This window comes from Acanthochromis polyacanthus, chromosome 19 (assembly GCF_021347895.1).
Source record: "Acanthochromis polyacanthus isolate Apoly-LR-REF ecotype Palm Island chromosome 19, KAUST_Apoly_ChrSc, whole genome shotgun sequence".
In the NCBI taxonomy this organism is placed as follows: domain Eukaryota; kingdom Metazoa; phylum Chordata; class Actinopteri; family Pomacentridae; genus Acanthochromis; species Acanthochromis polyacanthus.
In genome coordinates this window covers 16052585-16078185 of record NC_067131.1, presented here as the reverse complement: position 1 = coordinate 16078185, position 25601 = coordinate 16052585, and the positions used below count along the sequence as shown (strand labels likewise).

Below are 25601 nucleotides of genomic sequence, written 5' to 3'. Positions count from 1 at the left end.
TACTAGATGTTACTTAAGTAAGCCTTTAACACACTGTGATACGTAAGTGTTTTTTTCCCCCACCGTTAGTATTTTGTCAAGTGTTACACAAACCTGACTGCATATTTAAACCTGCCCCAAACAGAGTGAGCATACCTCGAGTTGTTAGTTTTGGAGCGTCACTATCTGTGGCTTCATCAAACTGTCAGGTCTCAGATGTCACACACTGATGAAAACCAGTAGTAGATCATACGATTATGTGACACTCGATGAATGAGGAAATAGAGGTGGTCTTTGTTCAGCAGCCAAACAAGAAGATACGCAAAACTCTACTCTGCATTCTAATGCTCAGGTTTGTGTTTGATCCTTTAGCACTGCAATGTGCACAACAATACATTTCATATTTTTAAAGGTGACGCTGGAAACTCCATGAGTCACTGAGGAACAAACTACAAAGGAATCCTTAGTTTTTTATGAATATAAAGAGCAATTGGGACACAGTTGGGCTTTTGTAGCATCACAGAAGAACCAGTAGATGGTGCACAAGTGTTAAAATTCATTATGACATACAGCGTATTAGGCTCACTCAGATAATACAGTTTAGCACAAAATCTGCTTTTATGAAGGTTATAATGCTTTATATTTTTGTTGAAAAAGCTTTAAAGAGGCTTTAAATCAACTGTAACTGTAACCTGTGGTGATGTTGAACGGTTTAAAATGATTGGCCTGCGTTCATTGATTTAAAAAAAAAAAGGGGGTGAACGAGATATTAACAGTATGTGTCTGAAAACCCCACGTCATTTCAGCAGCATCTGTAACTGCAACCTGAAAAATGACTGCACAGTTCAATCAAAAAGAACTTTCATGAAGGTGGAGGTAACCCTTTGATGCACAACATGGGTCAAAAGTGACTCATATTCAATGAAATAAGGGTATCTTTGAACCTATGCTGTTCATCAAAGGGCTAATTGACTGTAATATTCGACTCAATTCATTTAAGCTGAGTTTTCTGTCGAACGTATATCTCTTCAATCAAAACTGGGCATGATTAAAGAGATATTTCACACCATTCCAACTCCAACATGTTAGGGTTGGAATGGTATGAAAATCAGATATTGGACTTTTTTATTGGAATTTGAGGTTTTCCTCTATTGACAAATTAAAGGAAAAACCTAAACTATTGCTCCCTACCACTTAGCATGTGGAGATCAGGTGGCCCTTTTAAGCTGTGGGAGACATTTTGATGGCGTGCTTTGGGTCCATTTGTCCACTTGGAGGGAAATCAAAGTAGTTCTGAGTGATCACTTTTTTCCTATGATGTAACATTTCTGTCCTAATGGGAGTGCTCTCCTCTAAGACGACATTGTGTCCATCCACAGGGCATGAGAGGTCACTGAGCGGTTTGATAAAAATGAAGTGAATCACATGTTATGACCTTCTGAGTCACCAGATTTCAATCCAACTGAATTCCTATGAGACATTTTGGACCGACGTGTTAGACACCACTGTCCATCAACATCCTCAAAACACTGAATGAGAGAATATGTTTAGAAGAATGGTGTTTATCTCTCTAGTAGAGTTCCAGAGACATGGATAATCAATGACAAGATGCACTGAGGATGTTTAGGAGGAACACAGGGGCCCCAACACCTTACAAAGACATGTTATATTGGTTTGTCTCTGTCACTAAAGTTTTTAGCAGCAGGAATCTATTTGTAAATATATTTTTTATCAACACACCTACCAGTATTGTCAAACTGAAATGTTAGTTACACCTGTGAGAAACATCCTTATTGATGAGATGGGAAAATTAGGCATTAGCCTGAAGTCCTTGTCTGAAATCATTTTTTATATAAAAATGTAATTCATTTTTGGGTGAAAATCTACTCTGAACACAGTCAAATGAACTCCCTCAACTCGCCTGTAAGACGACCAATCAAACCCTCTCGACACAGTAACATGAGACAGCATTCAGGGACATGTTTTGTACTTTTCTAATGCAGTGTGTAAAAGTGGAGCAGCTGGCTTCAGTCCAGTACAGGACAAAAGCATAGCTAAAACCCCGCAATTACCGGCTGAGATCGCTTTTGAGGATTTTTAAAAAAGTATCTTTTGTCCTGTACATTACAAATGAAGTAATTTTCCCTCAGACAGAGCAATTTTCTTTCCATTCTAAACTTCTCAATCCTTTTTTGAGAGTCAGCAGAGTGATTAAAGGAGCCCCTTGAGGCCAAAAAGACGCTAATGACAGTGACCCTCAAACATGACGTATTAATCTGAATCAGAGACAGTTTGGAAATGTTCTCAGGACCCTGATATGACGATGGAAGTTGTTGTTAAAGTTTCACTTCACACTACTTGCAGTTGTTTTAGTTTCTCTTGCCTTGGCTCTTCTTTCGTTTTTCTATTTTAAAATAGCAGCTTCAGTATTCCAGATTGAGCTGGTTCTTGATATTATGAATCCCTCGAGACAGATGTTGTTTATTCTGTGTTCTTGTGCTCCATGAACACTTTTAGAAAGCTTGACATAACTGCAGGTTACATGCAGAAATACCAAGGAAAAATGGTGGGAAACACACACACTGCTCTCTGTTTCATCTGCACTATCAGGACTTCTACAGCAGCAGCGAGTGCCATATTTAAGCGCCCACACACATAAACAGCACAAAGGGATCCCAATCAGTAACATGTACGTGAACCCACATACACACCCCTTCAATGCATAGGATGTTTACACTTTAATTATGTGGGGACGGTGACGCCACAAAAACAAACTCCGCTCAGTGCTTCCTACGCCCCCACAGCCATCAGTGCAATTTCATCTCCCTTTGAAAACTTCAAGGCAGCAGCATGGAGCTCCTGCAGATAATGAAGTGGCACTGGTCAGTTTGTGCTGATCTGACTGAACGGTCAGGTCCCTCGGGGGAGTCGGGGCACTCGCATGAGTGGGAGGAATGGAAGTCTATTAACTTCTAACTCTCTCTTTCTATCTGCCTTGCTCACTCTCCCACTTTTAGCTCTGATTAGAGACAAAAGGAGAAAATAGCAATGAGTCAAGGACTTTGAGACATCTGTGTAATGTAGACCAGTGCATGCAGGCCGAGAAAATCACCTGATGCTTTTTACTTCTACTGCTTTTTTCATGAGTACAATTGTCAGTCTTCTCTCTAAATGTTTCCAGTTATGTATTAAGTACAGTCTGCAAAATGCATTATCCGGACAATGACGTAACACAGTATAATAGCACAAGGCCATCAGAAAACTACAATAATTGGTTTTCCTTAAAACTGGCAAAGAGTTCCAATGCTCCCATCCATCCAAACTAAAAATACTCGACTTGATCTGGGATTTTTCTGGAACAAATGATCGTTCCAGGCTCCCAGTGGTCTTGTAAGTTGGCTCAGCTACATGGAATTGAGGCCCTGCTGTTCTCAGGCTGCTTCACAGCAGGACAGTGCACTGTGCAGAGGTGGTGTATGAATGTGTGCAATGTGTACTGAAGGGAACCAGAGGAAAGAGCCCAGGTAGAGACTGGATAATGTGTTCCCAGAGGTCCACAGCTGCCAAAGAAGTCAAAAAGCAAATGGAAGACATATGTGATCAGATGTTAAAGGGCATACTCTTTCACCCAAACACACACAAAAACATATCCAAAACACCTTCTGAAGTTAAATGCCCCCCCGGCAGCATGTCTTCCGCCCACACTAAGTCTCCTCTGAGCTGAAAGACAGAGTGGATCTCTGCTATTGGCCATCTGCTGCCTTTAATGGAGCACTAATGACACTTGTCTCGCCGTCGTCACGCTAGCACACTTCCTCTTAACACCCGACTCAGTGGTTCTGCCTTGCATGACTTCCCTTCTACATGGTGACACGTGTGGTCTTTCTTAAACTGAATTTAAATATTTAGGTCTGTACATGCCACTTTCATAAGTTTAAATACATCTCAAGAATATGTTGATGAAAGATTCCAACAAAATGTAACTATACATTAAAAATAAAATAAGTGGTAAATGCAAATGTGAGAAAATTTGCTCTTGCAATGAGTGGAAACTCTAAAACAATGACTGACAAATGGTCAAAATTACAAGGACATAAACAGCAACTATATTCAATAGTTAGATAAACAGTTAAGATAGTTAGCTTGTGAATACATAGTGAAAAACTGCAAGTAATAGACAAGGTGCTGATACTGTTAGATAAAATGGGTAAACTGTTAAAATACTTAACGTAAGGTAATCAAAACAAGTGACTAAAAAACTAAAAGTAAAAAAAAATAGCTGAAATTACATGGTAAAATGGCTCAAAATACTTAGCTTAAAGTAAAAAACAGCAAAAAATAGCAGTGATTGTTAACCTGTTAAAATGATAAACAATAAATAAAGAACAACTAAAAGCAATAGATAGGCTGTTGAAATTGTTTGCTAAAATGGTTAAATGCTTTAGTTAACTGGTGAAAAACTGTAAATAATTGACTTTGAAACTGCTATCTAAGCTGACTAAACTGTTTAGATACCTGGTAAGAATCTATAAGTATTAAATTGTTGAAACTGTTAGCTAAAATGGACTTTTGCTGTATTTTAGACAGGCACATACTCAGGGAGTCACATGGCTTTATCCTTCAAGCCCCGCCCACTCAGTTAACGTGCTGAACTGAAGCAGCGTTCATTCATTCATTCTGCTACAGATCTGCTGCTTATATCCTCTTCAGAGATCTCTAATACAGGTTATAAACTCAGTGTTCAGAGTTGTGTTCTTATCTTCTGGAGGTGATTATGTTTGGGTGGACTGATCTGTTTTAAAAGTTGGATTGCAGTGTTCAAACTTTGCAGATGTTCATATCCCTTTCACTCACTTCAGCCGATTTCAAAACAAAGTAAGAGCTTCTAGCAGTCAAATTCTTGCACTCAACCTCCCCTCGTCATGTCTCCTCATCAGTCTCCCTTTTAACACCACCACGAACTCCAATTCATGCTTCAAATGTTTCCTCAGCGTCTGTTACCTGCCATATAGCTTCTGAGTTCATGACCACTGTCTCCGCCCACCAGCGTGACGTCACAACCAATCCACCTGTGCAACGTGACTCCTGCAGATCCAGCGCCCTGTGCCTGTGAGGCCTTTTTCGTCCAGCAGCAGCCATGTGCCCTGACTTCTGTAGCCACACACTGGCAGGTAATGATATCAGTCTAGTTAAATTCTGTTTAGTTCACCTGAATCAAGTTAGGGATGAAAAGCCTTGGTGGTTGTGGCATCTGTTGTTGTCAAGATCATGATTCAAGGGTGTAGTAGGATTACAATGACTGTGTTCAAGGTAGCTTTTTAAACCTATAGATACAACTAAAGTTATTCTGGCACATTGACTTACCTATTTCTTCATGGTCAGGGCTCCAGATAGCAACCAAATTTCTTGAAAGTTACAATTTCAAGTGGTTCCATTTGTGAGAGTAAATCATGAAGCTGTTTTGGTGTTGCTCTAACTGGCATGGCCAGCAACCATGTTACCTTAAATGGTGAAAAATATTACTTTTATAACTTCAGTAGCTCTGACATTCTGTCCCTGTCTAAGATGACTGTTGGAGAAAGACAGGTTCTTGTTCATCTTGGACAAGTCTTTCATTAGAACATCCTATTTTCACCATTTTCAAAGTAATTTTTGGTCACACTCCTGTCTGAGCACCCCACAGCCACCAAGAAGCAGCAGCTCCTGCAGCCTGCACGGTGAGGTGTTTAGGAAGCATTGGTAAATTTGCTGTCTATTGATAAGCAGATGTTAAGCGAGTCAGGTGCTTTGCCTGTGACACGGTGGGAGTGCTACCAATGGAAAAAGGTAGTCTGGAGCGATGCCTTGTCCCATCTTTCTTCAACTATGCAACAGCAGACCTCGCCTTGTGCTAATGAGAATAACTGGGACAAGTGGCACAGTGGTACTGTGGTTAGCACTGTCGCCTCACAGCTCGAAGGTCCTTGGGCCTTGCTGTGTGGAGTTTAAGGTCTATCTTGCAGAGTTTGCATGTTCTTCCTGTACCTGCATGGGTTTTACTGAGTGCTTCAGGTTCTTCCCACCGTACAAAAGCATGCTGAGATTAATTGGGGATTTTAAATTGTCTGTAGGTGGGTCATTCCATGTCAACTCGGCAAGATCAGGGGAGGTCAGTTGCTTGACCATCTCAGAATCTCTTGAAACTTTGTAGGAAAGAACTTTGGCATCTGAAAATGACATCTGCCCATTTTTAAAGCTGAAGTTCGTTCATTTTCATAATTTTCCACCGAAGGAAATTGAAGGAGATGCAACGTTCAGATGTCCATGTTTCTTGGAGTATATGACAGAGAGCCTCCAAATTTTCAGGAGCTGTTTAGAAGTTTCTGCTGAATGGAGAGAATGTAGCAAATACTGAGTGAAGAAGATGATACTTCCCTCTCTTACTATCCCAGATTTCACCAACCTACCCATAATTCAAGATGTCCATTGGGCCATTCGGAAATTATATGCTTTTTTACTTTTATCAGTTTTGATTGGCCATAGCTCCCATTTCTAATAACATAAGAAAGCTTTCTAAGCATGGATATTGGCATTCAGGTAGTATTCTCACAATAACATTGATCACATAGATCCTATGTATTAGAGATATATATTTTTCTGACTTTTTGAAAATTGCAATTTTTGAACACATCCTGAATCAGAGAGATCTTAAGCAAAAAATCGAGACTTAGTTGCCAGTTTTCACCAGAAACCTCTCAGTATCTCCTGAACATATGAAGACTTTAAGACATATACTTCAAGAGATATGCACATCTGAAAGTGTCATCTCTGCCTGTATGCCATCAAATATTAGTATTTGATGGCATAGTGTGAAGGGTAGTCGGTATTATGCACAATCTGTGATGACTATGTAGTTGGGGCACTGTTTCGAGGATAATAAGATCTCTCACTGTGTTTGCATACTGCAAGTGCTGAATTAACAAGTATTTGGTCTTCAGTATTTTTGAATGCATGGATATAAGCAAACAGCCTCCTGGATGGAGACAACAGGCCTCTGACCTGGATGTCATTCTGTGTCGGTCAGCATTTGAAACGGTGCACTGCGCTAATAGAGTGGTGTGGTCCAACTCTGCTGCAATCAGAGCCAACTCCAGAGAGCCAGACAATAGGCAGCCTGACATCCCTCTGCTTGTGGGTTCTTTATATACATAGAAAAAACAAGATGTCCTCATCAAGATCTGAGGCATTCTCTGTTAAAGGTCACTCCCTGTTTGCTAACATTTGTTCATTATGTTTTTCTTTTGAGCTGTGCGACATCTTTTCATGCCTCTGATGTCTCTCTTTCCGGTGCTGTTGCTTCTCACTCGGTCCGTCACCTCCTTCGAGTCCTCTCCATCTTTTCCACTTTGCTGGCACTGAAACCAGAAGCTGCACAGAGGCATCCGTACAAGTGTCTCCGTCCTGGCAACCCCAGCCTCACTGACAAGAATGCATCCATTCTCTGGCTCCACTCCGCCAAGAGTGGATGAGTAAGAGCGGCCTGCAGAAACAGCTGTTTAGGGGGTGATCAAAAGAGGGTGAGAGGCTTCTTTGATTACTCTCCCTTTGTTCACCTTCCTCTCAAACTTTTCTATTCACTGAGGCCTCCGAGTAGGCAGTAAGCCAAGGGAATTCACAAGGCTATACTTGTATCTAGTTCTATTTCAAATCCATATGCTGCAGCAAAGTTCCCACCAAGGTTCATTAAAATTATATTTGCAAATGTCTCAAAATCTCATGACTCCAAGTAGCCACTATCCAACAGTTCAACTTGACCCTTCAACCCCTTTTGTCATGATCTCTTTTGGCACTTCTCAAAGTGAATATGTGTAGCCTTGGTGACGGCTCTGCTCTCCTTGAGTTTTAGGTTGAGATGCCCTCTCCCAGGATTGTAGCAGGAAGCTCCACCCTGATCCAAGCATGTTTGTTTTGGCTCAGACTGAAACACAGGGAAGACTAGATGAAACTGCTTCCTTCGATCTGCCGGTTATCTCTCCTAAATCTGCAGGCAGGATGACACCAGTTTTTATCTCACACACAATTAAGCGCATTTCCTGGTATTTCCTAGTGAAAGTGGTGCTCCAGTTTTCTTTGTAGGAAATCTAGAGCGTAGTCACAGTGGATGTGAGGAGAGATGCCTTTTACACTTTGTCAGAATATTTAAGACTGAAAAAGGAGAAAAGAACCATAAAAGAAGATCCTTAGAGAGCTTTTTAATGCTGAATTTATTCTGAAATGAGTTTCATTGTATGCATCTGCAACATAGAAACTTTTCATGAACTCACTTTAAAAATGCAAATGTCTGACCCATTTCTTAAAACTCTCTGGAAAAGTTGAACTTAACACCAAAAAAATTTATTCAAATGGTTTCAACTCCCGCAACATCCAGAGGAACGCGTCAGGATTCTGGCATCCAGTGCCTTTGTGCAGGTGTCTCACATGCACCAGTTTCAAATGTACTGGAATGCCTTCGACTGGAAATCTTTTGTATGGAGGAAAATCACAGAAAAGTCTTGTGTAAGACATCCACCTACTTATTTGGTGGGCTTGTTAACACAGCAGAGAGAGCTGTCATTTTTCTAGGCATGTCTGAGCACGGCAGACCTTTGGGAGTTCCCGTTCTGCCCCCTTTTTCTTCCTCTGAAACTTACTCAAAAAAAATCCACCGTGGTTTCTCGTCTCCATCTTGTAAACTTTCAGTCACAGCCCTTAAATTAAATGTGGCGGAGTGAGTGAGTCAGGCTGAAACTTGGTGTCTCAGTGTGTTTCTGCATTAATATTACGCTTGAGGAGCTGAATGACCTCCTTCACTCCTACCTCCACTCTCTTGTCTCCTGGGCAGGTTTTTGCTTAGGATCTGGTGTCCTTGGGGCAGTGATGACAAAAATAAAATCTGTTCTAAAAAAGGAGCTCAGAGCAGTGATTCTGAAACAGGGACATTTGTGCTTCAGGGAGCACAGTGGCTTGGGGTTTAACGTGCAATTTGAATTTATAAAATACTTTCACAGCTAAAGATAATAGATGTTTTTTCATGTTGGTGGTCCTCTCAGGTGTTGCACTTGATTTCTGTTGCCACCCACAGGGGTTCAGGCCACACTGTGAGGGACAGTGCCCCCCAGATGGACCTCTCTGTATTGGCCATGCTGTTGAGTTCCTCCCAGTGTCCCTCGCTAATGAATGGGCATTTAATGATCAGAGAAGTTCATTCAGTTGAGTGGAAAATGCGCAGGTCTGCAGAGTACAGCTCCACTTGTCGTCGGACACAAAAGGCCCAGCGCTGTATTCACACACACAGTGGAGAGGGAGAGAGTGGATACACACACCGGCACAGAAATTTTAACGTGAATGAAGAATGATATGTACTTTAATTCAAAGATATTTCAAAAATCTACAGTCTCATTTACGTTATCATGCAGGTGAACGTTATCTAAAATTATTAGCCCCTGCAGCTTTACCACCATTCAACTCCCAGCTATCTGCCAGTCTCAGCACGTTCACCGCTAACAACGTGGACCACAGGTCTGGCTGTGGAAAACCAACACACATGTCTCCAATCTAAAACCCATCCTTTCATGTTCCAACATTTATTTGCAGGTCATGCAAGTCATAAACAAAATGGCACCATGTGGTGACAGGGGATCCACAGCAAACAGCTGATCAAAAGACGACAGCGTGTTTATAGGAAGTCTCAGGGATAACCAGTGAAGCTGAGGTCAGGAAACCAGACAGCCTATATGGTGCAGACACACACACACACAGGAAGGAGGCTTCATGAGGAGCGTTGTAAATCATAGCAACTCACTTATCCACAGGAGAGAGAAACGAGCGATGTGGTACCGAGGCGGCATTGTGTTTGCTGGTCAGATTTACTGCAGTTATCCTGCAGATTGTGTCGTTACTCAAAGGTCTGTCCACGGGATTACATTAGGCCCATACACAGGGCCATGCATCAGATTTACTGCCCCATATATCCACCTATTATCCTGGGTGAGGAATAGTGAGGCTGTAAGCAATTGGATTATGTGGAGGTAGAGTTTGTCAATGTGACTTGAAGAGAAAATTGTAAGCGAATATTCATGATTCTTTCATGAGAGATGAAGCTTTTGTGTTAACTAGCATGAAGTGCAGCTTTAGCGGTAATGAAGCTGAGAGAGATGACTGTTTAGATCCCAGAGACAGATAGCTGCTCCTTTAGTAAACACTGCAGACAAGTGGTGGTGTGGGCTTCACAAGGTTAAGTATCAAGTTCTGAGTTAATGTGTCCCGTGGGTGGAGGGGGGGAAACGTCGACTAAGGTGAAATGTCCTCCTGACCTTTTTGAACACACAACAGTCAGTCCCAAAGCCAGTGTGGTCAGAGGGGAAAACACAGTGAGAGTCCTGTTATGATTGAGCCCTGGCTAAAGGTCACTTAGGTCACTGGTGTCACTCCCTGGAGAGTATTCCTCTTTACCCACGCACTCCCTTAAGCATTTAGCAGACTTATAGCCAAGTCGGATGAATGATAAATGTCGGCATTTTTATTGTACTTATTGGTTCTCTATTTTTCTAGACTCAGAGCCTCATGCCCAAGGTTATCAGTCCTCTGGGCCTGAAGCCAGATCAAACCCAGCCTCCCCTCAAACATTTCTATCTCTGCCTATGACTCCTCTGCACCGAATTGTTCATTCAAACAAAGGTGTCTCTACAGGCAGGAGGAAGGAATGTTGCAGTGAGTTACTCCCTTCCAATGATTAAACCTGACTGAGAGTGTGCAAGAGTTTTAATTTCATTTCCCCCCCTCAATGAATCATTAACTGTACCGTGCATTCCTGTCACAATTAATGCAATGTTTCCAGAGTGGAGAAAAGCTCTGGAAGAAGCACTTGCTATCATTGCTTGTGTTTTTTTTTTTGCCATAAGTGATTTGTTTAGTCGCGTTGGAGTGCTTTAAAAACTGACAGTGGCCTGCAGGAAGAATGAACTACTTAGCTCTAAGTGCATTTCTAGCAAGTTATAAATTCCATTTAGAAGATGCTTATCACCTGCAACATTTACAAAAATGATCTGATACCGTTGTTAGATTGCTTTTCTGCTGAGAGTGAGAAGACTAATGCTGCGCTCATCTCTGTACTGTAAGCTATAGCCAGCAACCAGTGAGTTTATTGTAGCTCAGAATTAAGACTGGAAATAAGAGGTCTGGCCGTGTGTGACAGTAACCAAATCGGCCCATACCAGCACCTCTAAAGCTCACTAAGTAGCATCTCATTTGTTCTCCTGCAGTCTTGTTGCCATTGTGAGGTTGCCTGGTAGTTTCTGCGCATACAATATATGTGATATGCAATATTTTAAAACTGAACTATTATGTAAATAATACAGACATATGCAGACATAATATTGTAAATAATCCAGCGCCAGTAACTACCTGGTGGGCTCCAACATAGCAGGTGTTGGCAACTTAACTCCGGTTAATACCATGCATAAAACAGAAAAAATATGCTGAAGAAGACATAATAATAACACATTGTGTGGCTACTATTGTCATTCAATATTATGTTGGAAGAAATAAGGGACAGGGGAGGCCTTGTAGTCCCCTTCTGGTCATTGATCTAACCCCTAGAAACACATTTCTTTGTACTAAAGTGACCTACACTCAACAAAAATATAAACGCAACACTTTTGTTTTTGCTCCTATTTTTTATGAGATGAACTCAAAGATCTAAAACTTTTTCAATATACACAATATCACCATTTCTCTCAAACATTGTTCACAAATCTGTCTAAATCTGTGATAGTGAGCACTTCTCCTTTGCTGAGATAATCTATCCCACCTTACAGGTGTGTCATATCTAGATGCTGATTAGACACCATGATTAGTGCACAGGTGTGCCTTAGACTGCCCACAATAAAAGGCCACTCTGAAAGGTGCAGTTTTATCCCACAGCACAATGCCACAGATGTTGCAAGATTTGAGGGAGCGTGCAATTGGCATGCTGACAGCAGGAATGTCAACCAGAGCTGTTGCTGGTGTATTGAATGTTCATTTCTCTACCATAAGTTGTCTCCAAAGGCATTTCAGAGAATTTGGCAGTACATCCAACCAGCCTCACAACCACAGACCTCGTGTAACCACACCAGCCCAGGACCTCCACATCCAGCATGTTCACCTCCAAGATGGTCTGAGACCAGCCACTCGGACAGCTGCTGAAACAATCGCTTTGCATAACCAAAGAATTTCTGCACAAACTGTCAGAAACCGTCTCAGGGAAGCTCATCTGCATGCTCGTCGTCCTCATCGGGGTCTCGACCTGACTCCAGTTCGTCATCGTAACCGACTTGAGTGGGCAAATGCTCACATTGGATGGCTTCTGGCACGTTGGAGAGATGTTCTCTTCACGGATGAATCCCGGTTTACACTGTTCAGAGCAGATGACAGACAGCGTGTTTGACGTCGTGTGGGTGAGCGGTTTTCTGATGTCAGTGTTGTGGATGGAGTGGCCCATGGTGGCGGTGGGGTTATGGTATGGGCGGGCGTCTGCTATGGATAAAGAACACAGGTGCATTTTATTGATAGCATTTTGAATGCACAGAGATACGTGACGAGATCCTGAGGCCCGTTTTTGTGCCATACATCCAAGAACATCACCTCATGTTGCAGCAGGATAATGCACGGCCCCATGTTGCATGGATCTGTACACAATTCTTGGAAGCTGAAAAGGTCCCAGTTCTTGCATGGCCAGCAGACTCACCAGACATGTCACCCATTGAGCATGTTTGGGACGCTCTGGATTGGCGTATACTACAGCATGTACCAGTTCCCGCCAAAATCCGGCAACTTCGCACAGCCATTGAAGGGGAGTGGACCCCTCCCCCAAAACAAAAGTGTTGCATTTATGTTTTTGTTGAGTGTATTTACAATTGTTTCTATGAAATTAATCCCTTCCACATCTTTCTCTTCACTCACCCCTCCCCAATCTCTGCAGCTCCAGCACATCAGCTCACCTGCCGCACTGCTCAAACACTGTTAAATACTCTATGTTACACAATCACAAGTTCTAATGTTGGAGTTATTAAGCTAAACTGACTCTGAAAAAGACCAATACAGGAAGCCCCAACCTGCAAGCTTACATGACTGGTTCCATAACTGTGTTACACATAAAATCTAGGAAGTCTGAATCTGTATTTTTCAGACTGTCATCAACACACTGCAATTTTAAGGCCAAAATGCTCAGTTTCGCTGTTCCCTCCTTTTCCAGTCTTAATGCTAAGCTAAGCTAACTGCTGAGTGTAGTCTTCTATTTCGCATTGAGCTTTGACTCAGGTATTAATCTCACTCTCAAAAAGAAAGCAAATAAGGCTTTTCTCCAAAATGTCAAGCTTTTCCTGTAACAGAAAGACAAACTGTGTCAACAATGCCTAGAGTACTGTATTAATAACATGAGTTTGTGTAACAGCTGTTTTGTTTCCACAACACGGTCCCTCCGTTCTGCTGTCTCCCATCACTCTATCTGAAAGCTAAGCTGAAAAACAGGTGCCACTGGACGGTGGGAGAGTGTTCGGAGCCACGCCTTCCTCCTCAGGCTATACATTCCTGCACTTAAGCATGAACTGGAGACTTGAAAAACAGCAAGGCCATGCGTGGGTCCCAAACCCCTGCTGCATTTCCTTCCTGCCGCACACTCGCACACCAAACACTCAGAAAGCACGCACATGTGGATGCTGACATGCAGCCCCCACACTCAGATGAACAAATGTGAGCAAAAACTCTCCACAGACACACACACAGACACACAGACACACAGACACACACACAGACACACAGACACACACACACACACACACACACACACACACACACACACACACACACAAATATGTACGCTGCACATATGCAAGCCCTCATCCTCCACACTCCCACCCTTAAATGAGCAACAAAGAAGATGAAACGCTCAGACCAGTTGTTCCATGGTATATATTTAGTACAAACATACAGAATGTGGTCCAGTTGTGGCTGTGATTGTAATTCCATCCTTTGTTACACTGAGCTGAATCCCTGGATTTATGTAAAAATTAGTCTGCAACTGATACAAGAACTTGATACAGAACTGTGGAGGAAACAGATGACTGAATAGTTCCTCCCTTCATACCAAAACTTATTGGCAGCTAAGCCAGTGTCATTTGTTTCCGTGCTGTTGCGAACATTTCTTAGCAGAGATATGGCTGTGCCCTCATTATGGACTGTTCTGCATTGGTGACATACTGGAGACAAAACACTGAGAGTTGACTGGAAAAAGCTTATGGAACAAAATGGCATATTATTAGAGCTTGCTCATGCATCATTCATATTTTCTTCTAAAATTAGATTTCATTTGTGCCAGCCAGCTTAAGTTACAACAAGAAAATATGGAGTTCATTGTCTTTTGTCTCCACGGGGAGTGCAAAAGTTCACTTGACATTCTGCAATTCAGCAAAGTGCCAAGGAGCAGCCGAGGCACAAACGTCATCTCCACAGTAGCACAGTAGCTTTGGCACTGTTCTACTGCTGCTGATTATTTGTGTACTATGTGTGCATAAATATATGCAGGTTTCTGTGGTAAATCCCTGCTTTAGTAGACAGGACTGAGTAGATCATGTTTGATTCCTGTGAAAGGTCATTTGAGCCCAGCTAGAGTCCTGGCTGGAGTTTAAACAGACCACACTGTCCTCCGCAGACACTACCACCACTCAGAACATACTGGCTTCATAGCAACTCCCAACTCCATGGCAACGGGCAGCTCAGCCGTCACCGTGCAGCGAGGACTCGGTGTGAGAGCGTGCTGTGTTTCATATTCAGCCAATGTCCTGCTCTGTATGTTCTGTTCCCCCATTCCAGATAGTGTGGATTAATATTCATAGAAATTCAACATCTACTTATTCCGATCCTGCTGTTATTGTTTTGTTTTCATTCTCGCGAGACTGTACTGAGCATTCCTGCCTTTTCCAAGTCGCTGCCTAACGTGCAAGTACAGTACAAGTCTGAGAGGTTATGTGTAATGGGACTATTAAGATGCACTCAGTCTACAATGGTCAGTCCATTTCTATTATCACACATTCACATCAGGAACTCCACATAGCATCCACCCACCCCATCCCATCGGTCTGTTTCAGAGGATGCCTTCAGAGCCATTCGGGAAGTACGACAAACCGCAAAGCAGAGCACGAAGATGTTATAAGTACGTAGGCCGAACCCACTCAATTAAATGGATATTAGGATGCAGATAAACAAACATTGGAATAATGAGAAGTGGTGGAAATGAGTGAATTTTGTTTCCTTTTTCTGGGTGAGGGGGGGCAGTATGGTGATGGGGGAGGGGATGGTGGTCGGTTTGGTGAGGAAAAAAAAACAGGAAACTGGGAGATAAATTGCAAATTACATTCCATGTGTGTCGTGTGGGCTAAGGGCTCCAGAGCAGGGGAGCAACTGCATTCGGGTCTTTGTCTTTGGTTCTCAGAGACTGGTGTTGGCTTACAGTCGGGCCCGGGGAATACACATTTAAAAGCCGGAACTCTTTTTTTTTTTTTTCCTCTGCTGTAACTTGGGGCAGGGACTGAAAGTGAACAAAATTCTCTTGTGCCAGAAGTTACCGGATACAGTTTTTGTTCCTTTTAAATTTGCATTACTCCAGTGTGAAAATAGGCGCAGTCACAACAGTGATTTACAGCCAGCTGTCGGTGCAATTACACACCTCATACAAACTGGAATCTTTTTGTGCCAATATACAGGGACAGAGTTTGTTAGTATCATCTGTCACTTTTCCAGAGTGACACTTTTCAGATGTTATAAGGGTGTGTCTCAGACCTAAAGGGGTGAAGGATCAGGTGCTCTCAAGCCCTTTCAGGAAACGTATAGTATCTGCTGCATAATCAACCAAAATTAAAAAAAGGGAAGTCAGATTGCTGCTCTATTGTTCTGTGGTTGCTTTAAATTCCTCTCTGCACATGTCTCTCTCAGGACGGTCGTCGTCTGCCGAGTCGGGGCATTCAAGCTCTGTATTTGCATGATTGCACGGATCTGTTTAATGTCAGCGCTGTGCCAGATGCCTTGATAAGGTCACAGCAGGATGTTGACACTATACACTGGCATGTTGTGCACTCACCTTTAGAATGAAATTTACTAGCTAGATAATGTGAAAATGTGAATACAATACAAAGGTTAAGCTTGGATTAACAGTGAAAATGTGTGCGTGGGGTGTTCAGTTTAGTCAGACATGGCCTCGGTCAAAGATATCAGGCAGATTTGATGCTACTTTACAATCCATGGAATGCAGTGTAACCTGCTGAGTGATATCTGCTTTGTTACATACATATATGTTACTCCGCCAAGGAGTGCGGCAGAGTTGTGTGATGATTGGCGTACGTTTGTCTGTTTGTGTGTTTATCTGTGTGAAACATTACTCAAAAACGGACAAACGGATTTGGATGAAATTTTTAGGGAACACCAGAAATGACACAAGGCTGACCCGATTAGATTTTGGTAGTGCTGCGGCTTTGTTAAAGATTTCTGTATCATTGCGAGATAGCGGCACAACATCACTGTAATTATGACAAGTGAACGCTGTCAGCTGCCTAGTTGGAGTACTGCACTTTTCTTGTTATAGACGCTTTTAAAGCCTGACACAGAGCGTGCACATAAATAAGGACTTGTGAGCAGCACGGCAAACAATATTGAAATTTTTAAGTACACCACCTGAGCAGAATGCATCCAAGAAGATGAAATCCTCCACTAAATACCCGAGACTGTTTGTTGATGAACGGGGAACGCTTCTCCAGTTGGCCTGTGGAATGTGCACAGTGAACTACAATCCCCATAGAGCTTTATTTCACTGGGGATGAAGGAGAGATTACGTCTGGCTGAGAGAAACTCCTGGAGCGTGAGGAGATGCAGAGTGGGAGCTCAGCTCATCAATTAGAAGAGGTCAGCGACACCGGATTTTAGTTCGGAGTCAGCCAATAAAGCACACATGATGAAAGATAACATATCGCTATGGAGGTACAGGGAAGCAGAGCAAGAGATGGAGCTGCAGTTGGTCTCTTGACACCAAAGGTTCCAAAGAAAGATGAAAAAAAAAAGAGGACCGGGGTGGAGGGGGCGATTCAAGAGAAGGAAAGGATTCTTTAAAAAAACTCTGGCTTGTTCCATGAACTCTCTAAAGGGATTAAGGGTTTAATGAACTGCCTATTGGGGGCCAGAAGTTCGAGCAATAGGCAGTGGAGCAAGGCAGAGGGTGGCTGTCACAAGAGTGCTCATGTGAGGACGGGCCATGCGTCTATTACCCTGGAGGAGTTCAAGAGGACTCACTCCCAGAGTCCCTCAGACTCAAAATATCTCGCTAATATATTTAAAACCTAGATAATTTTGTTTAAAAAAAATCTTTTTTGACATTTGGTGAAGGTGATAAGAGCAATGACGTTGACTTTATGTCTGCAAATAACAATTATTTTCATTATCAAATAATCTGTGAATTATTTGCTCAATTATTTAATCAGATTTTGGGTCTAAAAATTTCAGAAAATAGTGAATAATAATAATAATAATCAGTGTTTCCAAAAGCTGAGGATGACGTCTCACAACCGAAAGATCTTCAGTTTGCTGTGACAGAAGAGTGAATAAACTTGAGAATATTCACATTTTAGAAGCTGCAATGAGACATTTTTTATTCATAAATCAGAATAATTGGCTTTTAACTGAATAGTTAAAACCTAATTTATTATTCCACTTATCATTACAGCATTCGATGAGTTTAATATATCTGAGAGGCATATACGGCAAACTTGGATTACGATATCCAACAGTGCCCTGATGCTGCATCTAATATGTGATGTGACTTCAGAGTTAATTATGACGATGCTCATTAAAGAAACCTAGGCTACTGAAAGAATTTCATGATAACTCATAAGCAAATGAGCTAATGCTAATGCAATAAAAACCCAGTTTTGGAACAGTAAAAGGTCCAATAAAGTTGAGTTAAAGACTGTACATAAGAATTACTTTCATTGCCAACTAATCCATTGATTGTTTTCTTAACTGACTGACCAGTTGTTTGGTAGATAAAATATTGGAAAGTGTTGTTTAGTGTTTCTCAAAGGCAAAGATGACATCCCATAACCCACGGATCTTCAGTTTAATGTCACAGAGGACAGAAGGTGTGTCTATATATATATATTCAAATTTTGGAAGCAGGAATCAGAGATTAGTTGATTATAGTTGGCAATTAATTTACTAGTTGACCACTAATTGATTAATTACTGAAGATTTAGTTATTTTTGAGAGTCGTGCACAACACATTCAGAATCAGTCACAATATCCAGCAGTGTTCTGATGTTACATGCAATGTCTAATGTAAATTTCTATTTAAATGTGAAAAAATCATACTGAGGTCACTGAATTGTTGGTAAATCCTGGATATTAAAACTAGAAAGTGGCATAAATGTTTTTGACTTAAAGCAGTAAACTTTCTACAACTGCTACACAGGTGTAAAGAACTGATCATGGCGCTTTTTCAATGCATTTGGCAATAAAGTACTGGAATTAGTGAGCCAAATGCTACAGCATCATAATATTGTTTCCTAAATGTTGTTTAGAAATAAGGTTTAGTCCATTTCATTTTAGGAACTTGCAGATTTTGAGTGATTTGTCTGTCACTGAGAAGCAAAAACAAGTGCGTCAAAGAGAGACAGGGAGAGGAAAAGCGAGATTTCACACCGGTTACCGCAGTGTAGCAGAGTGAATGCACTTGTTTCAGATGAGTGTGGAGGGCAGAGAGGAAGGAGGGAGATCAGGGAGGGCAGAGAGAGAGAGAGAGAGAGAGAGGGAGAGAGAGAGAAAGAAAGAGGAGGGGGCAGACTCCGACACCTAGGCAGGGGCAGTGTGAGTGCGCAGCGGGGACAGCGGCTCTCCATGGGGAGGTCTCTGTGAGCAGCAGCTACCTGTAGGAGCTCAGTGCGGGAGAGTGAGAGCCGTGGCCGGACCCACGCTGATCGTGGAAGCCCGTCTGCACTGGAGAAGGGAAAGGAATCACAGCCTAAACATGTCTCCGAGATTATTATTCTGCGCTCTTTTATGCGTGTACCACGGGACGCAAACCTGCAGTGGATTTAATATCGATGAACGCTTCCCTGTGATCAAAGAGGGAAAAACCAAAGGGAGCCTATTTGGATTCTCTGTGGCTCTGCATCAGCAGACGGAGGGCTCCAAAAAATACCTGTAAGTTGTCGCATGCGCATGTTTCAGAAGATATTAGAGGATGTCGGAGAGGTTACGACTAATATGCCTGTTATGCGCATCAGAGAAGCTCATTGTGCACATTTAAATAATAAAAAAAACAAAACAGCGGCGATGCTATGGAGACCACAGCAGTGCGTTTACCACCTGTCGCCCGTTTATAAAGTCCACTTAGAGCTTCCAGAGAGTCCCTTTGCATCTGACACTGCTCTTTTTGTGCCTTCTCTCAGTGTAACAACCTGCTGGACAGCAAAGTGCAGGTTTAAGCTGCTGCAGATTTATTTAGGCCTAACATTAGAGACAATTTTTTTTTAGTGTGGCAGAAATATAATCCAGGGATTCTGCATGTGTTTGCACACAATCTTTGTGAAGAAGATTTTAAATGAAGTGCATTGGAGAGCAGCCACATAAAGCCTCAGATAATTAGCTGTTAAGAGTATTAGGCTGTGCTCTACACAATTAGGGCTATTAAAATATTTATTATCCATATTTTTTTTTGCACACAATTTCTCTATTTCAGCTGTTTTTAGCTTACATTTATCCATCCAACTAGAACTTAACTGTCTTACAGTCTAAGCACCTGACATTGTCTTACTGTTAATGGATAATGAGATTTATATTTAATCGTACCTGCTTTGTTTCAAGAAACATCTGGACCAGGTGAACTGTTATGAGCAGTAGCTCAGTACTCTATGGTGATTCCAACGCGACAAGTGTCCTTTATTCTTTCATCCACCCCCACCCACCTCAGACCCAAACATATGTTTTGATCTGTGTTGCCTCATGTAGTATCTGACCTGAGACATGTTAATTACTGTATGTTCTGAATATACAGACACTTTCTTGCTGAGAGGGGCTCTTATGTCTTGAACATGAGGCTTTTGTTTTATTAGAAGGGTTCTGTCACCAATGGAAGAACATAGGTTGAGGTTTTACAAGCAACCATACATCTATATATGTGAACTCAGAATGTTGGTTTACAAGGTTCCTATTGGCTGAATCCTTCCAGGCAGTCTGTCTGATCGATGCTGGTCTTCTTTATAATAAACTTACTATGAAGTAAGTCAGTGTCAACAGACGTTCCTTCTTCATCTGCACATCATGGATGTCTGAGAAACTACACTCACTAGCATGTAGTATGCAGATTTTGCAACTGGACGGTTGTTGGGAAGTTTCGCTGAGTTTAAAGTGTGAGTTTAAGCTTAATCTTGAACAAGATTTTTGACATCACATTAGCTTTGAAGCCGGCGCTGGTTGAACAGACAACTTACACAGGTGGGATTGAAGAGCAGCATGAAGAGTATTAGCCTCCAAACTATACATCGAACTGTCAGGGATTTAGCCAGGAATTAAACTTTCGAAATGAAAAATAGTAGCGTATTCTTATATTCAGCATTTATAATGTGAGAAGTGTACATTTCAATTTTTTTTTTTACTCAGCTTAGAAACATAAGTTCTCATGGATTGTGTGAAACTAAATGAATTGAACTTGGGAAAATAAGCTCATGAAATGTAAAATATTAACTTGAATCAACTAGTCACACACTGTACTTACAAACAGACTTTTTTTTTTTTTACATTTGCTGAGTTTAAAAAATTTCTTCTTCATTTAACATTTTTCTTTTTTTAACATAGTATAAAGACAATCTGTCAGGCTGCTCCTAATAGCAGTGTGATAAACAAGAAGTCTGACTGAACTTGGTATACTTTGTCATAATTAGAGCTGCGTTGATTCTTATGAAAAGAAACAACAACTTTGTTTAAGAAAAACACACAGCAAGTTTCCATGTAGTCTTTCTTCTCCAAATGCCAAAACAAGAGTCTCTGGGAAATTCTAACTCTCTAACAGTGCATTCTGGGAAGTCTGCTTTCATGCTGGTTTAGTTTCATAGAAACTGAAATTAATGAGTTGAAAGAACTGTCAGCTGTTCATTCATTCACTTCATCGTTTTAAGTAAAAATGGCTCAAGGTATAAGAACTTGTGTTTTTACGTTTTTAAACACCTTCAAAATATAAGCTAACATTTGAATTAACTAAAAATGAACAAAATTCATATATGTACATTAAGTAAACCAGAAAAAGACAAACTAATTTGACTAAATTCCTTTTTGATGTTTTACTCTTTCTAAATTCTAAGCTAGACAGAAATGTGTTTCCTGATAAATGTGTTTATTGGCCTGTAACACTGTGGGCTGCTATTACTAAAACATATACAGAGTCAACAGTGCTTGAAATAATTTACATGAATGTAAATGCTTTTGTTTTAAGAATAGGCCTAGCTGATGTTTGAGGACATGAATGTGTGTGACACATCTTTCCTGTCTTCCTTTACAACATCTTTAATGAAAGCTCTATCATTGTTTAGTGTAGGATTTCACTCGGCAGATTACAGTGGAACCCTTCATCCTTCCGCGTTCACGATCACACAGCATGCTCATAACGTGCTGTTATCTGTGTCCTTGTTCTGCTTTGAAGAGTGAGGCAGGAAGAAAATTGCAAACTAGAGCTCACTTCCTCTGTCTTGTCAGCAGCAGCGGAGTGAATCAGAATGTAAACTTTATCAGCCTAATCTCTGCAAAGTGGCGGGTTGATGTGCATTACAGAGATTTCCCCAGTTAGTAAAGTGGATAGCAGTGTCCAGCTGACATATGATCAATGTGCCATCTTGGCCTTGTCCCCAGAGGGATGGAGTCACCATCCACAGTCTGAAACCCAAGTAGAGGACCACATGGCTGTGATAATGAGACTGCTGGCCTGTGGGGACTTGGATGTTGTCAAAAGACTCATCGGTGGAAGCAAATTTGAGCTTAGTTAGCCTGGCCCATCTGATTTGGTTAGCATATATCTGTTAAAACTAATATGGGGTGACCATGATGTTCACATCTGCACTAAATCCATAAAGCCCGTCAAGGTCAATGAAGTCAGCAGGGTTGGTGGTTAAATTCCGAGTATGCTGTTTTTTCCATTTTAATTTAGTGACTTTGGTGGCTTCATTTCAGAAATGAATGCTACACACATTTAATTCAACAATAATAAGATTAATTTGTTTAATTTCTTTAACATTGGTGTCACTGTCATGTCTGACTGTACATTTAAAGCTATATAGCTTGGCATAGCGACTGGAAACAAGAAGGTAAATTCTGAAGCTCACAAGCTGCAACAAAAGGCTAGCTAGCTTTCCTTGTTTGCAATGGCTATGCTAAGCTAAGCTAACCTGCTGCTGTCTGTTGTTTCATATTTAGGCTAACGTGTGGCTGTTGATATTTAACTTTCTAAAAGAAAGCAAATATTTCCCAAAATGAAGAACTATACTGTTGCTTTTGTGATGATACTTTGGAGAAAAACTTTCTTACACATTCAGAAGCTGCTAATTAATCAGGTACCAGGAATTAATTGTGACATAAATTCAATATATGGGTGTGAATTTTGACTAAATTTGTCAGGTTTGTTATTTCCAGTGAGGTGTCATCTTTTCCTTTGCACTAGCTTGACATTAGTGAAGCAGGTAAAATGATGGCATTATATTAGTGATGTAATACACAGAAGTTTAATTTGCTTGACTAATGTGATTTTTTTTTTTTGGTGCATGTTAGTGTTAGCCTCACAGAGCCAGACAATTCTCTAGTGCTAAAACATTTCTGTGTAGAAGGGTCTGGCTGCACCTCATCATCAATCTGCTCTCAGTATAGATAAAGCAGTGGTGTGTTTGTATTTCTTTAAATAAATCACAATTGTTTTGGCAGGGCTAAAAAAAAGGAATGGCTATTTTGGCGTTGCATTGTTTTGGTGAAACATTTGCATGCACGTGGGTGAGAATTGGCCTTAAAATGAGTAGTTGATTGTTAAAAGTTGCATTTCTGCTTTGCCGAACCTTTGTCAAAACTTAAATTTTTCACTGTGCAAGTTGATACCTCGGACATAGTTGTTGTTTCCCACAGTGTAGGGGATTCAGAAAGCGCGTGTCCAAAAACAAGCTTGTACCATAGTGTATATCTAGTGAGTCAGACTAGGTCACCTGCACCAAGGATTCTCCAATTCACTCTGAATTTTTCAGTAAATAAATTTTTTTCTCGTTGTCAGCTCATGAGAAAGCCCTTTCTTCTCGTAAAACGTTTTGGTGTAGTATGTCGATCCCCTTCCGTGGAATCTCCTCTTGCCACAGTGTGCTCTCTATCTGCCTGCACTTGTAATCTGACGCAGATAGCAAGCCACCAATGTTCACTAAAGACCGTCTTCCTGCACTGAGCCCGCGTCCTGTACATAGACTGTGATTCTGTAAAGACACATAACAATGTGCTGATGTTGTCTCCCATGTCTGACCTGGGCTGGTTTTACAGTCGTGTCTGTTTCCTCTGTATTGTCTGCTTTCTTTTGTGGCCTCAGATCTGTCTCACTGCACCACAGAGCTGTAAGTGACATGTTTTCTCATCACTGAACTGCTGTGAATATTTGAAAAATGCAAGAACTGGGCTAACAAGCCAGTTGTGACACGTGCAATGTTTCAAGTGGCCGTTCTTTGTGCATGCATGAGTCAGACAGAGTTCAGGATAAAAGTCAAGACAGAGGGTTTCCACTCCCACTTTTGCAATAAAGTTTTTCCTTAACCCTTCTAAGATGTAGGCTATTATCCAATTAGTCTGAAACTAGCAGTGTATTTTGGCTGAGCTGAGGCAGTTTATAAAATGCATTTTTGAACCGAGGGAGGTTCCATGTCCAATTAGAAGACCCACAACATTGCTTCTTGTTGGAGAATGGCTGCACCTGAATAATCTAAAAGCTACCTGAGGCCAATTTGTACCGGGTATTCGCCTCCCTACTCCCTCTCCCTCTCTCTTTGAATCACCAATTTAGGGTCTCAGAGATTTTTGCCTGAGAAGGCTTTTTTTGTTCTCTCTCGTAGGGAGGAGGGACTGGGCAGTCAGCTGGCCACCTATTGGCTCTTCCAGTTCCCTGACCCCATGGTATGCTTGGAATGTATTACCCTTCTGTGCACAGTCACAACCTGCCAGGTTTCAGGTTGAGACAAGACAGGGGTGAGAATGATGATCCAGGGCCCGTTGGGTAACACACACAAACCTCCCAAATTACAAACTCGTTCTGTTTACCCTTTCCTAGAAAAAGTTTCCTCTGTTTCATTGATGGAAACCCCTGTGAGCTGAGAAAATTATTTTGTTCCCCTGACTAATGAATATTTATTCAGAGCTGAAATGCGTTTGCTTTTCCAGAACATCTCTGTCTGACTGCAGCAGCCGGAGGCTGTGAAAGTCAGCCATTTAATTTGACGGGGCCTTCCCCTTTCTGCTGTGAGATGCAAATTAAACCGCTCTGCCTGCTGTAGGGTTTATAGACACCTACAGATCTGATGTTCAGTTAGAACATGCACAGAAACACGCTCAGTTTGTTTCTTCAACGTTTTAGACTTTGATGGACATGATGATCTAATTCCTGAATAAAATCTTTCATTTGCAGAGTTAAAGCAGTGCAGTTGATGGTGTCAGTGAATGCTCACTTCATAGAGTTAAACTCCAATTTTGATCTGTTAAACATAAGAAGAAAATAAAGCCCCCCCCATCAACGTGTCCATGTGATGTTTTTATATGCTAGAGGGCATTTCGTGGGTGAAATAAGGAGTCACCTTGAAACTCCAATGTGCCAATGACTGTCTCAACAACACAAATTCAAATTTCCATGGTAACGTACCTAAACGATCCCATCAACTTGCAGGTAGGGCTTTCTGTATCATAATCCTTCTCCAGAATCTGTTTCCAGTTCAAACATGTATAATTGTATTACTTCATTATTTGTAGATTGTGTTACAACCTAACATTGTGAGTAGAGTAGTTTTACATTGTTTATCAGTCATAGGTGAGCTGACGTTCTTGAGCTGTAGCACACTCTTAGAGAAGCAACAGTGTAGAGATACAGCTAAGTCATTAGAAGGCAGAAAGGAATCCTTATAGAATGTGTACCTTACACACACAGAAATCAGTTTTGAGTAGATCAATTAATGACCAAAGACTAACTTTAAAGTTAAGAAGAAAAACATTAGAGTCAGCCCTGTGACAGACTGGCACCCTGTCCAGGGTGTCCCCTGCCTTCACCCAAGTCTCCCTGCGACCCTAGTGAGGATAAAGCGGTGTATAGAGAATGGATGGATGGACATTAGAGTAAAAAACTTCTTTTAAATATTACTCATTCCCCTGTGGTGAACTTGAAGAATGGTTTCTCACTTAACTGTAGCAGTAAATTTCCTTTTTCGTATGAATTGCAATGTACTTCAGGGGTTACACATTTAGTGTTTTTCATGACACATGTACAGTATACTGTGTTAGACAAAAAAAGCTTCTGAATGTCCCACAAAACT

General features: G+C 41.4%; 1 protein-coding gene across 3 annotated transcripts in view; it reads left to right on the top strand.

Annotated features, from left to right (window-relative positions):
- Positions 1-18742: 18742 nt before the first annotated feature.
- Positions 18743-25601, top strand: part of itga3b (integrin, alpha 3b) — a 37987-nt gene continuing 31128 nt past the window's right edge. For 2 of the 3 annotated variants that reach the window (XM_022209378.2, XM_022209376.2), the window contains exon 1: positions 18743-19218. In XM_022209378.2, the coding sequence (XP_022065070.1) occupies positions 19043-19218 (176 nt within the window). In that variant the 5' untranslated portion in view covers positions 18743-19042. The remainder of the gene's footprint in view (positions 19219-25601) is intronic. The other variant, XM_022209375.2, reaches the window with a different exon arrangement.